Source organism: Miniopterus natalensis, chromosome 1, assembly GCF_054644295.1.
Source record: "Miniopterus natalensis isolate mMinNat1 chromosome 1, mMinNat1.hap1, whole genome shotgun sequence".
NCBI classification, from domain to species: Eukaryota; Metazoa; Chordata; class Mammalia; order Chiroptera; family Miniopteridae; genus Miniopterus; species Miniopterus natalensis.
In genome coordinates this window covers 53,587,540-53,605,163 of record NC_142081.1, presented here as the reverse complement: position 1 = coordinate 53,605,163, position 17,624 = coordinate 53,587,540, and the positions used below count along the sequence as shown (strand labels likewise).

At 41.6% G+C, this 17,624-nt stretch overlaps 1 protein-coding gene across 1 annotated transcript in view; it reads right to left on the bottom strand.

Moving 5' to 3' along the window:
* The window catches only part of CEP152 (centrosomal protein 152), an 82,706-nt gene extending 67,748 nt beyond the window's left edge, over positions 1-14,958 (bottom strand). Inside the window, exons 1-2 of the mRNA XM_087821615.1 lie at positions 14,779-14,958; positions 10,015-10,108 (exon numbers count right to left, since the gene is read on the bottom strand). Coding sequence (XP_087677741.1) covers positions 10,015-10,101 — 87 coding nt within the window. The 5' untranslated portion in view covers positions 10,102-10,108; positions 14,779-14,958. The remainder of the gene's footprint in view (positions 1-10,014; positions 10,109-14,778) is intronic.
* Between the last annotated feature and the right edge of the window lie 2,666 nt (positions 14,959-17,624).

Genomic DNA, 17,624 nt, shown 5'->3' with positions numbered 1-17,624 from the left:
CGTTTCAAGATAAACTGTGATAAAGAGATGAATGGTCTAATTTATTGAATTTTAATATCAGTAAATGTTTTTCCTTAAATACCATTATGATATCAAATCCCAAAAGTAACTGTAACAGGTTAAAATATGTTACTAGATAGTCGGAAGACTGTTTAAAATGACTTCTCTTTCAAATTAGCACTGGTTAAATTAACAAGTTGACTGAGCCCCTCCACAGTACATAAATCAATCCCATAAAATTATGCAATGAGTGAATTTTAAAGATATTAAATAATCTGTGTAAAACCCTGGAGGAAGAAAATGAGGCACTTCTTAGTCTATGATAGATTTTTTCACCCCACGTTATCATTATAATAAAAACAAAATGTAGCTATAAAACATATCCATGTATTATATTTATAATAAAAAAACTTCCATAAACAAAACACATATGGCAAAAGTTAAATAAAAATCTTTTACGAAAGGTCTGAAAGGTATGCTCCAATTGTTAACTTAGTTTTGGTGAAGTCAAATTTGGGAATGGAAAATAGGTATGTGAGGTGGGAAGGGGGGATGCTTCCTCACTGCCTTATATATATTTCTAATATTCACTGGGTGATTTTAAAAAAAAAAACAAAAAACATTTTTCCTCAATCCACTTGGTTCTTCACAAATGAAACAAGAAAAAAATATTCTATTCAGTGAAAAGTTATCTCAACTCAAAATTTATTTGATACTAAATATAAACAAGTCAGGCCCTGATTTATTGACCACCTGCTCATGTAGGGTAACTGAAAAATGATTTTGAGAGTTAGCCATATCAAAGTTGACCCAAAGATATAAAGAATAAGAAACACGAAAGGAACGACACTAGAAACAAAACAGAACATCATCAACATATTAGTATAGTACATGCAAGCCTCAAGTGAAAGGCAACAAAGTGATTTTACAAACACACAAAATTTACTAAGGAAAAAAACATCTATGACGTCTTTTAAAATACTCCAGCCTGTTTTGTCTATAATTATATCTCACTGCTATAAGGGAAAAGACTGCCACCAAACATTACACAGGAAAAAATAAATAAATAAGTCATTTATACTTACTTCAAGTAAGGACTCCTGTATAAAAAGAATGTTTTCTTCTAAATCTCCAATGAGGTTCAAGTACATAGCCTTGTAATTCAGGGGAACCTTGACAGGGACATCTGAACAGTACATTTTCCCCCCTCACAAAGAAAGAAAAGGCTACATAATAATTAAGGAGCTCTGGCAGCTTTCTTTGTGACGCCACAAAGGTGTAATTGAAAAAGTATTAACAAAATTGGCACCTATAAAGGAAATTTAATTTGAGTATAAGCAATAAGTTCTGAATGCTTCTGGATCCATAAGTAAACTTATCAACCAGCAAAATCACCCCTATAGTGTTCAGTGCCTTACGAAATACTTTACATATATGCTGACATTTAAATCACTTCATTCACCTTCAAAAATATTCTCCATCAAGTTCTTTGGCATAGCTGGGCCATATTCCTTGAGTTCCATAGCTTTCAGGGCAAAGAGAAGCTAAATGAGATGAATCTTCCTAATAAGGTATTCAGGAACAAAATCCCACCCCCAAGGCTTCCATTTCCCAGGATCGAAGTGTGCCCTTCTCCTTACCAGGTGGCCCCAGGCCAGATGAGGCAGTGCCTGACCTTAGCTTGCATGAGAGCTTCTCCCGCTCCAGAACCAGCACACCTGGTGGTCAGCTTCAGACCACACCAGAGCTCTACCCAATTAGTGCCACAAATGACACATCCAAAGGGTGGACTCAGTGGGCACCAGAACCCCACTAAAGTAAATCCCACTCTGTGGGGTCAACCTCCCCAACAGTTTGTCCACTACAGTCACGGTCAGTCCTCATAGCCAGTCAGCCAGAGGGTCAATCCTACCCACTGAAGTGCCAACAGCAATCAAGGCTCAACTACAAGAGAAGGGTACACACAACTGACACAGGGGAAAACCCTGGAGCACCCAGCTCAGGTAAATAGGGAGATTGTACCACTGGGCCCCACAGGACACCTGCTACATGAGGCCACTCTGCGAAGACCGAGAGATGTAGTAACTCCACCTAATACATAGAAACAAACCCAGGGAGACAGCAAAATGAGACCAAAAAAAACCCAAAAAACCAAAAATGTCCCAAATAAAAGAACAGGACAAAACTAAAAAAAAAAAACACCAAAAACTAAACTAAATGGAGGCAAGCAATCTACCAGATGCAGAGTTCAAGACACTGGTTATAAGGATGCTCAATGAACGCAGGGGAAGAACAGATGATCTCAGTGAGAACTTTAACAAATAGACAGGAAACAAAAGTAACCATTCAGAAATGAAGGATAAAGTAACTGAGATGAAGACTACATTATGTGGTGTCAGCATCAGACTAGATAAAGCAGAGGGTCGGTTGGTTCAGCTACTTGGATAACTAGGTAGCAGAAAAGATCCAATCGGAACAGAAAAAAAAAGAATCCAAAACAATGAGGATAGTCTAAGGGGCCTCTAGGACAACATCAAGCAAAACAACATTCACGTCATGGGGGTACCAAAAGGAGAAAAGAGAGTGCTAGGGGTTGAAAACCCATTTGGAAGAAATGATAGAACACTTCCCTAACCTGGCAAAGGAAATAAGACACACAAGTCCGGGAAGTGCAGAGAGTCCCAAACAAGATGAACCTGAAGAGGCCCATGCCAGGACACAGCTTAATTAAAATGCCAAAGTTTAGAGACAAAGAGAGAATCTTAAAAGCAGCAAGAGAAAAGCAGTTAGTTACCTACAAGGGGGCTCCCATAAGATGGATTTCTCAACAGAAACTCTGCAGGCTAGAAGGGATTAGCAAGAAATATTCAAAGTGATGAAAAGCAAGGAGTTAAACCACGATTACCCAGCAAGGCTATCATTTAGAATCAAAGGACAGATAAAAAACTTCCCAGACAAGAAAAACCTGAAGGAGTTTATCGCTACCAAGCCAGTATTACAAGAACTGTTAAAGAGACTTCTTTAAGAAGAGGAAGAAAAAAAATAAAAAATATGAATAAGAAAATAATGTAAAAAAAAAACACAAAACACACGTCTCACTGACAAAAGCAAACACATAATAAAATCAGTGGATCAACCAACATTAAAGCTAGTACAAAGGTTAAAAGGCAAAAGTAGGAAGGTCATGTGTAATTACAACAGTAAATTAAGGGACACATACTCACACACAAAGTAAAAATAATGACAAAAATATAAACGTGGAAGAGGGAGTCAAAATGGTAGTGATTTCAGAATGTGTTCGAACTTTAGCGGCCATCAACTTAAAATAGACTTCTATACACATAGATTGGTATATATGAAACACATGGTAACCACAAACCAAAAATCTACAAGAGATATACAAGAAATAAAGAGAAAGGAATTCAAACACAACACTACAGAAAGTCATCAACATACAAGAGAGGAGAGCAGAGAGTAAGGAAGGAACAGCGAACTACAAAAAAAAACTGAAAACAATAAAATGGCAATAACTACATACCTATCAATAACTACTTTAAATGTAAATGGATTAAATACTCCAATCAAAGGACGAACGGATAAAGAAGATGCTGTACATATGTACGATGGAATATTACTCGACCATAAAAAAAAAAAAGAAATCTTACCATTTGCCACAACATGAATGGAACTAGACGGTATTATGCTAAGTGAAATAAGTGAAAGACAAAGACAAATACCGTATGATTTTCACTTATATGTGGAATCTAAAGGACAAAATAAACAAACAAAACAGAAAGAAACTGATAGATACAAAGAACAGACTGATGATTGCCAGAGGGGAGGATGGTTGGGGGACTGGGTAAAAAAAGGTGAAGGGACTGAGAAGCACAAATTGGCATTTACGAAATAGTCACAGGGATATAAAGTACAGCAGAGGGAATATAGTCAATATTTACACATGGTGTCAGGTGGGAACAAGACTTATGGGAGGGGGATCACTTTACAACTTATCTAAATGTCTAACCACTATGTTGTACATCTGAAACTAATAAACACTGAATGTCAACTGTAATTGGAAAATAAAAATTAAAAAATTTTAAATGTGCTCTCCTCATATTCACTGCCAAATGAATTTTGCTTTTGGTCATGGAACCTTGTGCCACAAAACACAGAATTACCACATCAACTTATGCATGTTACCAAATTGAAAATTTTAGAAACTATAAATTTTCCTCATTAAAGATCAATCCAGTACCAAACAGATTCAAGGACAAAGATAAGAATCCTTACAAATTACAAGATTTAATTCCACTCACTACTTTCAAATTCATCAAACTGCTTTTTGGTTGCAAATGTAATCTTCTCAGTGGGATATTATTGTGTATCAACTGAATTTAGTAATTAAAGAGGTACCTTCCCTAGAAAAAAAGATAATTTGCTACTGCTAAGGCTTCTATTGAGGTGCATTCTAAGCCATTCTATAAACCCTTCTCCCTTTACTACTTCACATGCTTCTTCTTTTAAAACGAAGGAAAAAATGAGGGCATTTTACTCAAAGAACTTCAGCCAAAAAAAACACAATGTACAATAACCCATATAGAACATCCAAAAAGCCTATGTGTGGGGGGAATGTAAAACAGAGAACACGTAAACCTTTCGTTAGGGTTTTCAACTTAAATTAATTAGACTGTATTCAGAGCCTGTAATCCTCGATATTCATGAAGGCAAGACTCTCAGATTACAAACTGTACAACACATCTTCTCCCAAGAGCACAGCAGCAAATGGACTGCCGACATGCACGTGCCTTTTGAACAGGTTACCTCAGAAGTATGCTGAAAACATTCTGATAGGTTAAAATATGAATTATTAAATAATGCTTTCATGGCTATGCACTAAGCAGAATCTAAGAGCCAAGTCAAAAACATCGTTGAAAAGGCCCAATATGGGATTGATAACAGGCCAAATAACTTGGCAACTTGGGAGCCAGAGCTTTAGTGGATGAATTATACTCTGTGCAGGAATCAAATACATATATACATATATATGTATCCATCCATTCCATTAGTTAAACTAAATTTTATAATGTTAGTGGGGAAGACTTTGTCTAGGTTGCCACATCTCTGAAAAAGAAATATGGCAACATTAGACAAATACCGGCTGCACTACAGATGATGCATAATAGAACTTTAGGCCTGGAAGGAACACTGGAGCTCCTTCAAGCCAAACCTCTCCTAAAAGTCAGAAAACCAAGGCCCTGAGAAGGTAAGAGGCAGGCCCATGAAAAGTGAGAGTTAAAGTCCCAGAGCTGACACCAGAACCTGATCTCTCCATTTCCACACCTATTTCCTTCTACGTGACATTTAGTCGGCACTGGAAGACACTTATTTCTACTGTTTGTATACAAACTTCAGCCTGCCGGAGTTCAATGTTTCTGTTCCCATTTGTTAACAGTCCCTGAAAAATACCTGTATGTTATGGGAAGCATTCAAAGGCCCAATCTAGATAAAGTGTAAGAAATTGCTAAAGAAAAACATCAGAAAAATATAACATGAATACTCAACCATTTGTTTCTTTGATTTTCTTGGGTGATGACAAGAAATTTCCACTAAATAAGTCAAATAATATAAAATGTAAACAAACAGTAGCTTTACAACTCCCTCTACTGGGGAACAAAATATCAAAATCTCTCCATAATTATATCAAACAGGGCAGTAAAAAAAAAAAGTGGAAGAAAGGCTATGCAATGGAAACCTTATCTCTAAAATGCACAAACCCAAGCTCACTTGAGCTTTACTATTCTCTCAGAGAAGTACCAATAGAAAAACCAAGAGGGGCTCACATCAGGAGTGCCAGGTGCAAGTTTCTGTGTGCCACCTGCTACTTAAACCACCTGCCTTTCTATTCAAGATCATTTTCCAGGTTTCAAATATATCCTACCCAAATGCACCATCATCAGCAGGTATTGTCTTGACGGCACAGATTACTAAGTACTTCTGCCCCCAAACCACCAGCTCCAAAATACGTACATACTTACATAATTTTATTATCAAGAGCAAAGCAATGATCACAGAGCTACTTCCGGTGACACTGCAGAAAGTACCTGTAGACTCCAGGAAACTGGAGATCCCAAGTGACAAGCAGCTACCTGAAGCCGTGGCTTTGCCAATAACCTTGAAGTTATTGGTAAACAACTATCACAATAACAACTATATTTCTATAATATCTGACAATAAAATCCCAAAGTATAGTGACTTTAGGGGAACAATATTTTGTAAAATCACAGTGTCGCATTACGAGTGAGTTAATAAAAGAACTTTTCAATTCCTCTTCTCTGGGCCAGCTTTACAAGTAAAAGTTGGCCTAAAACACTTTGGATGAGGTCTGCTTAGTAGCAAGAGAGACAACTCTATATCAGTAGTTCTCAAATGGTACAGCAAGAAAGTCACGCGCTCCAGTAAGTTGTAAGGAATATGAGTGATATGAATATTGACTGACGTGATACCATATCCCCACAGTCATCACCCTCACTCACCTGCACCCTGATCTATTCTGTTTACTGGACAGGAGATGGAGTTCCAGGTGAGACACCGGGTGAGGCTGTGGGGGATGCGCTTCTCCGCTTTGCCTTGGCCTAGCAGCCAAACGTTTACCAATATACCATTTACAACTGTGACAATTTAGAAATGATTATACCGCCTTACTTTTTTGCAAAATTCTTGGAGCTTTTTCAAAAAAAATATGGGTCTACCCATGGTGGGCTGTGGCTTGAGATTCCACTGGTCTAAATAGTCTCTGAATATTAAATTGCTTTAGTAAATCCTTTGTTTTTCTGGAGAGTAAATGCATTTTTCTCCATCTGCTCTTCAAAGCAAACAATGGAGGGATTAGAAATGGAAAAGACAAGGTGAGCATAAAGCTGCTAATCAGGATGGCGCGGACGTTGGAATCTGACTCTGGCTTATTCCCTGAAAGCGTGGACAAAATCCCAACTGACCCCAAAGCACCACAATCAAAACTCACCGTGGTAAAACATGTCGTATTAGCAACTGACCGTTCCTACCAAAAGGTCATAACCAGGATTATTCTGCCATTTACAAGAGAGGTTGTCAAAATCCTTAGCAAGGTAGACTGTGAGTCCCCGATGGCCTGCCTGGCCACCCTACAGCACATCCTCAGGGATACAGGCGTTCCTCCCACATAAGGGACCTGAATACAACAGGGTTCCCTAAGTAGGGAAGGCCATGTGCGTCAGCCCACTGCTAACACTCATAACGCCACCGGCAATCCCACGGCTAGTGACCAGGCAGGCAGGAAAAGACCACCACTCTTTTCACTAACTGTTCTGCTATTGTAGGGCCAGGGAGTGAGGAGCATTGAAAAGGCTTTTTGATACGCAAACAAACTTAGGTCTGATCAGCCAATTTATTGTTTTAACTTACAGTAACAAAATTTACAGCTGGATTTTTATGAATGATTCCGAACTTTGTCGCCGAAAATCTAAAATTCTCTAGACTCTAATCTTACTTCTTACCTTGCAGCAATTAAAAAAAAAAAGGTAAAACCACTTTTTATTAACGTGAACCATAATCATCATGTTAGAGTCAAGTTATCTGAAAGTTCTCTTCTTCCACTCTGCCAGAAACACTCATCCTGAGACACTCATCTCTTTTTTTTTTTTTTTTGGATGTTTTTATTGATTTTAAAGAGAGGAAAGGAGAAATATTGATAGCCTGCCTCCTGCACCCCCCCACCCCCGGGAATTGAGCCCACAACCCGGGCATATGCCCTGGCCAGGGATGGAACCAGCGACCTCTCGGTGCATAGGCCAACTGAGCCACACCAGCCAGGGCAAATTCTTCACCTCTTAAGAGCTTCTTTGCCTCTGGAAATTCCCTACCCCAGCACATAATCTATCAGAAAGTGATCCAATGGCTATTTTGTATATTATCTAGAATTAATGGCTTCCTTAACTAATATCCCTTTAAAACTGTAATACACTTGGCAGTAAATTCTCTCCAATACCCTACTCATCTCTCTAATATCTTTTCCCATGAAAAATCACCTGTCAGATTACTGTTTCTTTTCAAAATCGACTATAGTAATTACTTAAACTGATCCTCTTAAGGATCCAAGTAGCTAAATTCCAGCAAACTATCCAAAGCCACCGGGGTCATGAAAACCTCATGCTGTGAGTTCACCAAGTCACAGAAAAACCCTCATCTCCATCCTTACCACAACTGTCGTGAAGGACCCTGTCAAAATCCAAAATCCCTGGCCAGGGTCACAACCTCCAGTTCCATCCGAGACCTGGCAGAGAACTTACAAGAGTGAAGCTGGCAGGCCCAAGGGCTGAGCCCGGGTCTGTGTGAGGGGTGGGGACCGTGGCGGGAGGGGAGGGGAGAGCCACTGTTCATCTCGGGCCCACCAGCTGCCCGGTGCACACGCAGGCCACATGTGGCCAGGGCTTAGGATGTCTCAAGACAATCCAGAAAACCTGAATTGTTATATGAAAATTCCCAATCTTTAAATGTAGATTCAATATTTTAAGAACAGTATACAAGCAAACAATACATGTCTATGGACAAAATCCACTGAGCTGCTGGATTTCTACCTCTGCCCTCACTCTACTGCCAGCCGCAAGGGTGACTGACCCTATCCCTTGCTTCCTGTTAACACTAATGGGCCACCGTAACTATTAACAAGGATTATTTTACACATTAGAAAATGGGTGCTATCAAGATTAGACTCAATCCCAAAGAAGCCTGTTAATCAAGAAATTTGACTCAAACTGGAAAAAAAAAAAATCCTAACAGGTAAACTGACTTGCACCAACTGATCCTATGACAATTGCCACCATTTATTGAGCGGTTACTATGTGCCAAGAATTCTGTTAAACACTATCTATATAAAATCCCCTCCACTGACTCCTTTTCTCCCGTAGTCTATTCACCACACAGCGTTTAAAAAGATCATTCAAAAATACGATCTGATATCATTTCCTTGCTTAAAATTCCCCACTGGCTTCCCACTGCTCCTAGGATAAACCACACGCATCTCGCTGTGACGGAGCGAGATCGGGCCCCGGCCACCTCTCTGCTCTGTCTCCACCACTCAAGTCCTTGCTCACACAATCCCAACCACAGCCTTCCGGCTGTTCCGCAGACACACAGGCTCTCGTCCTGGCTTCTGGGCTTGACACTCGTTGATGTCTTCTTGACCTAGAATATTCTTCCTCAGGCTTCTGCAAGGCTGCTCCTTCTCATGAGTCAAGTCTCAGCTCAAACATTTCCTCGTTCAAGAGACCTTCCCTCACCAGCTCCCTACCAGTTGCTTTACTATAACCCTATCTTGGGTCCCTGTCATTTATCAGTGCTAAATTATCACTCACTCAAACGACTTAATTCACTGTTTACTTGTCCACGGTCTGCCTCCACTAAGATGTAAGCTAAGGACCCTGCCACACGTGGTCAAGGCCGTGCTCCAAGCAACCAGATTCCAGGCCTCTGCCTCCAAAGGAACATCGTAGAGAAACTAGCCATTCATCTAGTGGCATCATCCAGGGCTGTGTTCATTCTTGTTGCAAAAAAGGAAGCATTCTACTCATTCACCTTTTTTGTTTCTTCCCCCAAATATTTTTAATTGATTTTTAGAGGGAGAAGAAGGGGCGGAGAGAGAGGGAGAGGGAGAAACATTGAGGTGACAGAGAAACACGGATGGGCTGCCTCTTGCCCACCCCCTAACGGGGGATCGAGCCCACAACCTGGGCATGTGCCCTGACGGGTAATCAAACCGGCAGCCTTTCAGTGCCCAGGGACATGCACAACCAACTGGGCCACACCAGCCAGGGCTCATCCACCTTTGTGAAGTACAAGTACTGATCAGGCTTTAGGGGTTTAAAAAAAAAAAAAAAAAGACTTACAAATTCCTTCAAAATGACGCAAGAGGACATCATTTTGATCAGGAAATAAAATTGTTTGAGATGGGGTTCAGAGCCTATTTTCTGAGCAACTTACCTCTTTCTCCCTCTCATAATCCTCCTTGTCGTATTCTTCGTCGTCATTTTGGGTCTGCAGTGCCACACTGCCAAAGTCCAATGACATGGTCCTTCTGCGGGACGAGAGAGACATCCGGTTTCCAAATATCCCAAAACTGTCGCCAGACCAAACCTTATACGAGAGACCCACACGCGAAGAGACAACAGCAGCCGCCGGGACAAAGACGGATGCAGCTCATGTATGGCAAGTGGTTAGTATTCCGAATATAAGGAGTTCTGACACATCAATTGTGATTCACAGAAGATAGCTACCTGACACCAATTCACAGAAAAAAATGCAAAAAGCTAATAAACCGATGACGAGACCTTTCCAGTGTTCTGGAAAATATAAAACAGTGAGACTTTTGTCCACACACAAAAAAAATAAGATGATAATAAACCGTAAATGTCCCAAAACATAAAAGTGTTAAGCACTAGAAATGTCCCCAAACATAAAAATGGTAAGCCCGCGCTCAAAGTTTCTAATTGGATGCATTCAACATGGCACAGGGAGCATCCTCCACAACTGGCTTCACCCTCTGACGTCACAGATCCAAAGTCCACGTTGCACAAAAGGTGAGCCACGCGATCCTGAGCTCATGCCTGGAACCCCAAAACCGTTTTCAATCTGGTAGACAGACTCCGTACAGCACACAACCAAAATGTTAAGTGGTTAACGTCCCGCTCTTACACTTGATAAAATCAGGTTCCAGAAAAAAATAAAATAAAATGCTCCAGAACAACAGCAGTGGAGGCTCTGAAGCGGTGCCACTGTGGGGCTCCAGGTCCAAGGCAGCAGCCGGCGCTCCCTGGAGAACGGCAGGGGCTGAGCAGGAGCAGCCGCAGGAAATGGGCTTTCAAGTACTCGCAGTCCACAGGCCGCTGATGATTTGAATTATATTTGGGGATCCTGACACTACACAGAAACAACCCAGCACTTCAAAGCCCTGCACAACCCTGCCCGAGAAGCAGGCGGGCGCCGTCCGCCACCCAGCCACTGCCCTCCACTCGTCCTGTCTGCCGGCCAGGGAAATGCGCTCTGATGTGGGCCTGAGGCACAGCTCACGCGCCTCGCTTTTCAGGCTCCAAAATGTCATTAAGCTGGAAGTGAAATAAGAAACACAGACCTGGCCATCCAGAAGCATTTTGCCATAAAGAACTCAACTCCTTCGTGGGAACAGCCGAGAACAGTGATCACAAACCCACGTATAAGCCAAGGGCCCTACAGGAAAAGGTATTCCACTCCGGCAGGCCTAAGGCGCCCCTGGTGGTATCACACGGCTCCACGTGTACCACCGAGAAAGAGAGGTGGCCAATTAAATTATGACACATCATTCATTTTAAAACGCAGCCTGACTCTGTAGATGTGAAGATGTGAAAAGAAAAATTGTGTGCCCTTTAAAGTAGGGGAAATATGGTTGTTACAGATCAACACACATAGGACTTTCAGTGCTGGACTCCCCATTTGTCCAGCTTTTGTTTTTCAAGGACTGGATTATGTTTCTCGGCCAAACTCTTCCTTGCGGTCCAACTTTTTTATCCCTCCCTCCCTGATCCCTACACCAGGCCCATCCCTTCCAACTCTATCAACTCAAACTCCTTGGCACCAGCTGAAAACCCATCCAGCCCAGGCTGTGGCTGTGCCAGGGCTAAAAGGAGGAGAGACATGTGCTCTCTTTCCTTGAGACAGAAAATATATTTAGTCTCCAGGAATAAATAATCTTTCTTGCTTTTGATTCTTACTTGCCTCTTCCTGAACTTTATAATTAAAGTCAGAAAATGGAATTTGGGTTAATTTCTCCTTTATTAGGTAAAAGAAGGGAAGGTGGGGTTTTTTTAATCTTTCACTAACATGCCATGAATATGTTGAATATTAAAAAAGAAAGTTAAGATTTACAAGATCCTACTTTTTCTCACATAGGGGATAATGAATTCTACAAAGTCTTTTCACTTTTTTTAATTTTAAAATCATTTATTGAATTTGGGGGCAGGGGAACATCGATGTGTTGTTCCGCTTAGTTATGCATTCATTGGTTGATTCTTGTATGTGCCTTGACTGGGGATCGAACTTGCAACCTTGGAGTATCAGGACAATGCTCTAACCAACTGCCCTACCGGGCCAGAGCCGGTATTTTCATTTTTAAATGAAGAGAATGTAAAAAAATTGTAACTTTTTTTGAATGACATTTTAAATTCAAACCATGTCATTAAAGAAGAAATCTGAAAAAGCTAACATCTCTCTCCATTGGGGAAGAAAAGATACAAACAAGCTCTTCTTCCGAGAGGTGCAAACTACCAAAGACCTTAAGAAACTATTATAGGCATAAAGGGGAATTTGGTAAACTTACTGAAGTTAAGAAAAAAAGACTAAAAAGATAATTATTATTTTAGTTAAAATTTAAAATAAAAGCTAGTGTTTTTTTCAACTTATTAATCACTACAAATTACCACTGCTATCAGAGACTCTACTATAATTCTCAGAACGATAAAAGAGGCTACTTTAGAAAAATAAATAAAAATAGCAAGACAGTAAACCCAGAAGCCACACAGGAAAAACTTGACAGAAATTGAACCACAAAAAAAAAATGTTTGTATATGTCAAAAGACTTCATTAAGAAGTTAAAAATTATATATGGAAAAATACATCACTAACAAAGTCAAAAGGTAAAATAATAATAATAATGAGAAAAATGTTTGGAAAGCATGACAAAGTCCCAACCAATATACAGTTTTCACAAAGAAATGAGAAAAAAAAAATAGTCAATTGACATGACAATTCATTTAAAAAGAAATGTAAATGCTCAATTAACTTGACAAGATGCTTACGTTATGCTCATGAAGAAGTCAAAGTGTCATTTACACAATAAAATATGACTTTCAACCAGGAAATTGAAAACAAACCTTGATAACATCTATGATGGCTATTTTGGAGGAAACAGGCATCCTCATGAATTGCTGATGAAAGTATAAACTGTGAAAACCAGGTTGAAAATGATATATTTAATATTAATATATTGAAAAAGGACATTTGCCCTAGTAAGCATACTTTTGAATAAATTTGGCAATACTCTGCCACTAATAAAAATTAAATATTTCTACATTCATTAACTGATCACTTAAGAAATCAAGATGCAGAATAAGTGTACAGTATGCTTTTTTTAAATAGCAAGCTAGTTAATACTTTCTTCGTAGATAGGTAACTTTTCTGAACCTATTAACAATTCTGTCCTTTCATTACATTCAGACCAGAAGGGCTCAGCCTCTACCCATTTTGTGGTCCCTGGTTATGCTGTCTTTGCCCTCCCTGCAATGAGAAGGAAAACCAATAGGGTTTAGTTGGACAAAACATTCGAAAGCAAAAGTAGTATTGTTTTAGCCTCATCTAAGAGCCTATAAGCACTCTGAAGGCAGAAATTAAATGTATCTACCCTACCCTTTGGACATAGCAGGCACACAGCAAATATTGGTTGAATGAATTAATACATTCATGTTGCCCTATATGGATTCATTATTCAATTAAACTTTACTGAGCACCTACTGTGTGTCAGGTTATATCCTAGATCTATCCAAGACACAGCGCTAGACATGGGGAGCTAACAGTCCCTGAGGGAAACAAAGATATAAATTAATAGTTACAACGATCATTGTAACACATTCTGTAATAGAAAAAAGTAACAAAGCAAATATTAACTTTGCCTAAGAAGAGAGGAAGGCTGAGAGAAGTTTCACAGAAAGAAAACATTTCTAATTGGAAACCTGTTCAAGGACACAATTGACTGGAAATGGTTAAGAATGAGGGCACTCGGACAACCTGGGCTCAGTTCTGGCTCTTCTATTTATCAGCTGTGCAACTTTGAGCAAAGTGTTTCCATTTCTTCATTAGTAAAATGAGGGTAAAAATAGTACCTACCTCAAAGGTTGGTTATGAGAATTCACAAGATAATGCATATAAAGTGCTTAGCAATGTGTAGCAATCAATACATTTTAGTCGTTATTATTATGACATTATTAATGATGAATAAGCGTCAGCCAGCTACAAAAGAGGTTAAAGGAACAAAGCATTCAGAATATTTGAGAAAAGGTGAATGTTCAGCCTGTGGGCAACTTTCAAATAAGGCAACCCCTTCTGAGATAAATATGCCACCTCCTTCAAGATGCCCTCCCCATCCTGCTCCCCCGCGGACTTAAGTCACTCTTTTGCACTTTTGGTCTACATTTCTTATGCCTTTCTCATGGCTTCAATTCCAGCCATAAGAAAATTCCAAGGCAACTCGCCGAATGCATTCCGGTATCTAGGGAGTGCATATATATTGTTCCACATTGGGAAAGGGTACGACGAAATTCAGCTTAAGTCACACTCGAGTACATGACTATAAAACCGAAAAGGTTTAAGGGCCACAAAAAGAGTTTATGTGAGCCCTGAGAGTTCGTAAATTCTACTTATTTGCTTACATGCTAGCTTCTCTTCTAGAAAGGAAAGAGCCAGCGACACTAGCCTATTCTAGACTTGCAATACCAGGCTTAGGAGGCCTGTTCATTCATTCGACAACTGCTTACCAAGCGCTGTTCCAGATCACAAAGTTTAGCAGGACTCGGTGGAAGAAAAATAAACATACGAACAAACGATGGCCATAACCTGTATCGGTGCTAATGACAGCAGCTGAGACAAACCGATTCAGGGATCCCAGAGGACGCAGCGAGCAAGCACCCCGGGGCTGCCCAGTGAGTAAACGCACGAACCTACCCAGGAACTCCGCGCGGCGTCAGCTAGGGCTCGACCGGCGGGCCCCGCGAGGCCCGAGCTGCAGGCAGCGCGGAGGCCGGGCTGCTGGCGTTGGCCGCGGCGTCACACGCCCTCGGTCAGCGCGCGTGCACAGAGCACCCACTGTGAGCCAGGCGCGGCGCCAGGGTGACCACGGACAGGGTCCCCAGGGTAGGGTCTCAGCGTTACCCCAGCAGCCTATAAGAGGAGAAGGGGGGGCTCCCCGACGTCACTGCCAAGCAGAATGACACTTCAAAGTCAAAGGCTGACCCCGCAACCCGCAGGCAATCCACCACCGCGGGGTTTGGGGAGGGGGCGGGTCAGCCCTCCAGGAAGCCTCAGCCAGAATCCCGGGGACCCCGCACCCCTCTAGCTCCACCCCCAAGCCCAGCGGCGAAGCGGAACTCACGGGGGGCGCAGATGCTTTCACCGCGGGGAAAGCCCGGCCCCGGCTGAGGTCCAACTTGTAGCAAACCCCCTTACCCTGACTCTACTCCGCTCGCTCCTTCCTAGTCACAACCGAACTCGGAGCCCTGGGGTGACTGAGGAGCAGCTGCCTCCTTCAATCGCCCACGAGAGTCCCCCCTGGTAGGCGGGGCCAGCCGGGGTGGGGCGGGACGTGGGAGCGAAAGTCTCCGCCCTGCTCAAGCTTGGTTGAGAAGTCTGCCCGCAGTTGCAAAAGCAGGACTGTTTCAAAGCGGGCGCCAAAGGTGGCGGGAAACTCCTCCTGGGCGCCCATTGGTGGATTCGCGAGCCAATTACAAGAGAGTTGACTCTGGAAGGGCGGGTTTAACTGTTGCCTAGAGACGCACAAGCGCCCGGCCTCCTGCCTTGGGCTCGGATAACTGGTCCCCGGGCGTCCCTCGCCCCTCCCCCCTGGCCCCTCCCCTCACCTGGGTGCGGTGACTCCTGCCCCCGGCGCTTGTCACTCCGAAGCCCAGGGCACAGAATCCAAACCTTCCCCATCAAACCCTTCCCTTGGAATTTGGCCTTCTGATTCTCCAAGGTGCCTGCCTCCCCATCACCTAAAAAGGCTCTGATGTTTCTTACTTTGTCTTCCTGCTTACTAGGCCCCACTTTGTTTGGATTTGTGGTTTTTTAATTACTAATTAGGTGGCATATTTTCTCACATGTTTATTCACTACTTGAATTTCCTCGAGTGTGAATGTTCTTGTCACTTAGATGTTAACCTGTCCCTTAAGACAGCGCTGCCCAGTTTGCAGTAAAGCCCCTTTCATCGTGTTCCTTCCATGGTTAAAAGGGATCCTGTGAACATCAAGGAGCTAGTAGCAGCAGGTTCACAGATCCTTTAGCCCTTTCCCATATACGCAGTAAAATGGTTGTCCAAGGCTCTTCATAATCTGCCCAGTTTTCCTTTGCTACTGTTACAGAACTCCCCACTTGGGCGTTCTATTCTAGAACTAGACGTAGTTGATTTCTTCTTTGCAATTGGCTACACTTATCTGATTGAGTTTATGTCAAGCTCATCCTGTGCTACATTTTAACATTTAGCAAAATAACATTTAATAAGAACCTTCCAGACCTTGAAACCCTTGTCCTAACACTGACTCAGCATCCCACCCCTGTGATACCTACACTGACCCCTATAACTCCATCAACTAGCCTAGTAGGTACTTAATCCATAGCAACAGAGTGAAATCACTGGCTGACCTGCCTATGGTTCGCCAGAGTGCCTTTGTTTTGCTCCAGCTATTTCTTTCACTTCTACGGCCCTACCTTACTTCTCCACCTATTCAGTCTTCAAGATAGATGAGCACCTCGGTGTAGCCTTTCATAACTCACACCTCCCTTCCCTGGCAGAAATATTTCCCACCTCTGTACTCACTGTGCATATCTTATTATAGCTCTTATATCTACTATAATTAGGTGTTGTGTGTCTGTTTTACTCAGTCCAAAGTTAATATCTTGTACTTACTTTGTTTCTTGGACATCCCACATGCTTCATGGCCCCTGGTAGGCACTCAAAATGAATTTGTTGAATGAGTAAATGAATGAGCAAGCAAATAATGAAGGTGTTTTTTGTGTGCCAGAAAAAGCAAATAAAGGTATTCAGGTAAGAGGCAGTTGCTGAAACCTGAACCAAGGTATCTGTTAGTGAGAACTAGGCTTAGGGACTTTTATATATCAATGTAATCCATGAGCAAACTGAGCTGAGCGTCCTATACTAAAGGTTAGGATGGAATGCTATGGCAAGAATGCTAAGTGATCCCTGCCCACAAACAACTGTTTCTTAGAGAGACAAAAGCATAAAAGATGTAAGGAAGAAAAGCACATGAGGAGACAGTGTTTACTATCCCTTACACAGTGCTTTAGAATTCAGAAAGTTCTTTCACAGACACTAGCTCATTTGGTCCTCACAGCACAGTCTTGTAAGGGGCGAGGGCAAGAATCAGTATCCCATTTTACATCAGAAGAAACTGACCAAAAAAATTAAATGGCTTGTCCATGGCTGCACAGCTAATGTGAGACAGAATTTGACCCAACTTATCTCCAAATCCAGAGCTTGTCAGTAAATATAAGTAAGACTTAAGCACATAAGTCACAAAAGATGCAAAAATAAAAAATAAAACAGAGCCCCTTGCCTTCCACTCTGAATTTGAGTGGAATTATGGATATATTTTAATCAAGGCAATTTACTTGACTACCTATATCCTGTTTAATTCCTGGCTTAGGTGCTTAAATACAGGGCAGGACTTCTACCCTGAAGGTACCTAAACCCTTTTTGAAGTGCAAGATGCTTACATAAAAAGACAACACAAACACATAGTTGACTACATGTCATATGAGTAGAACAGGCAATAACTCTG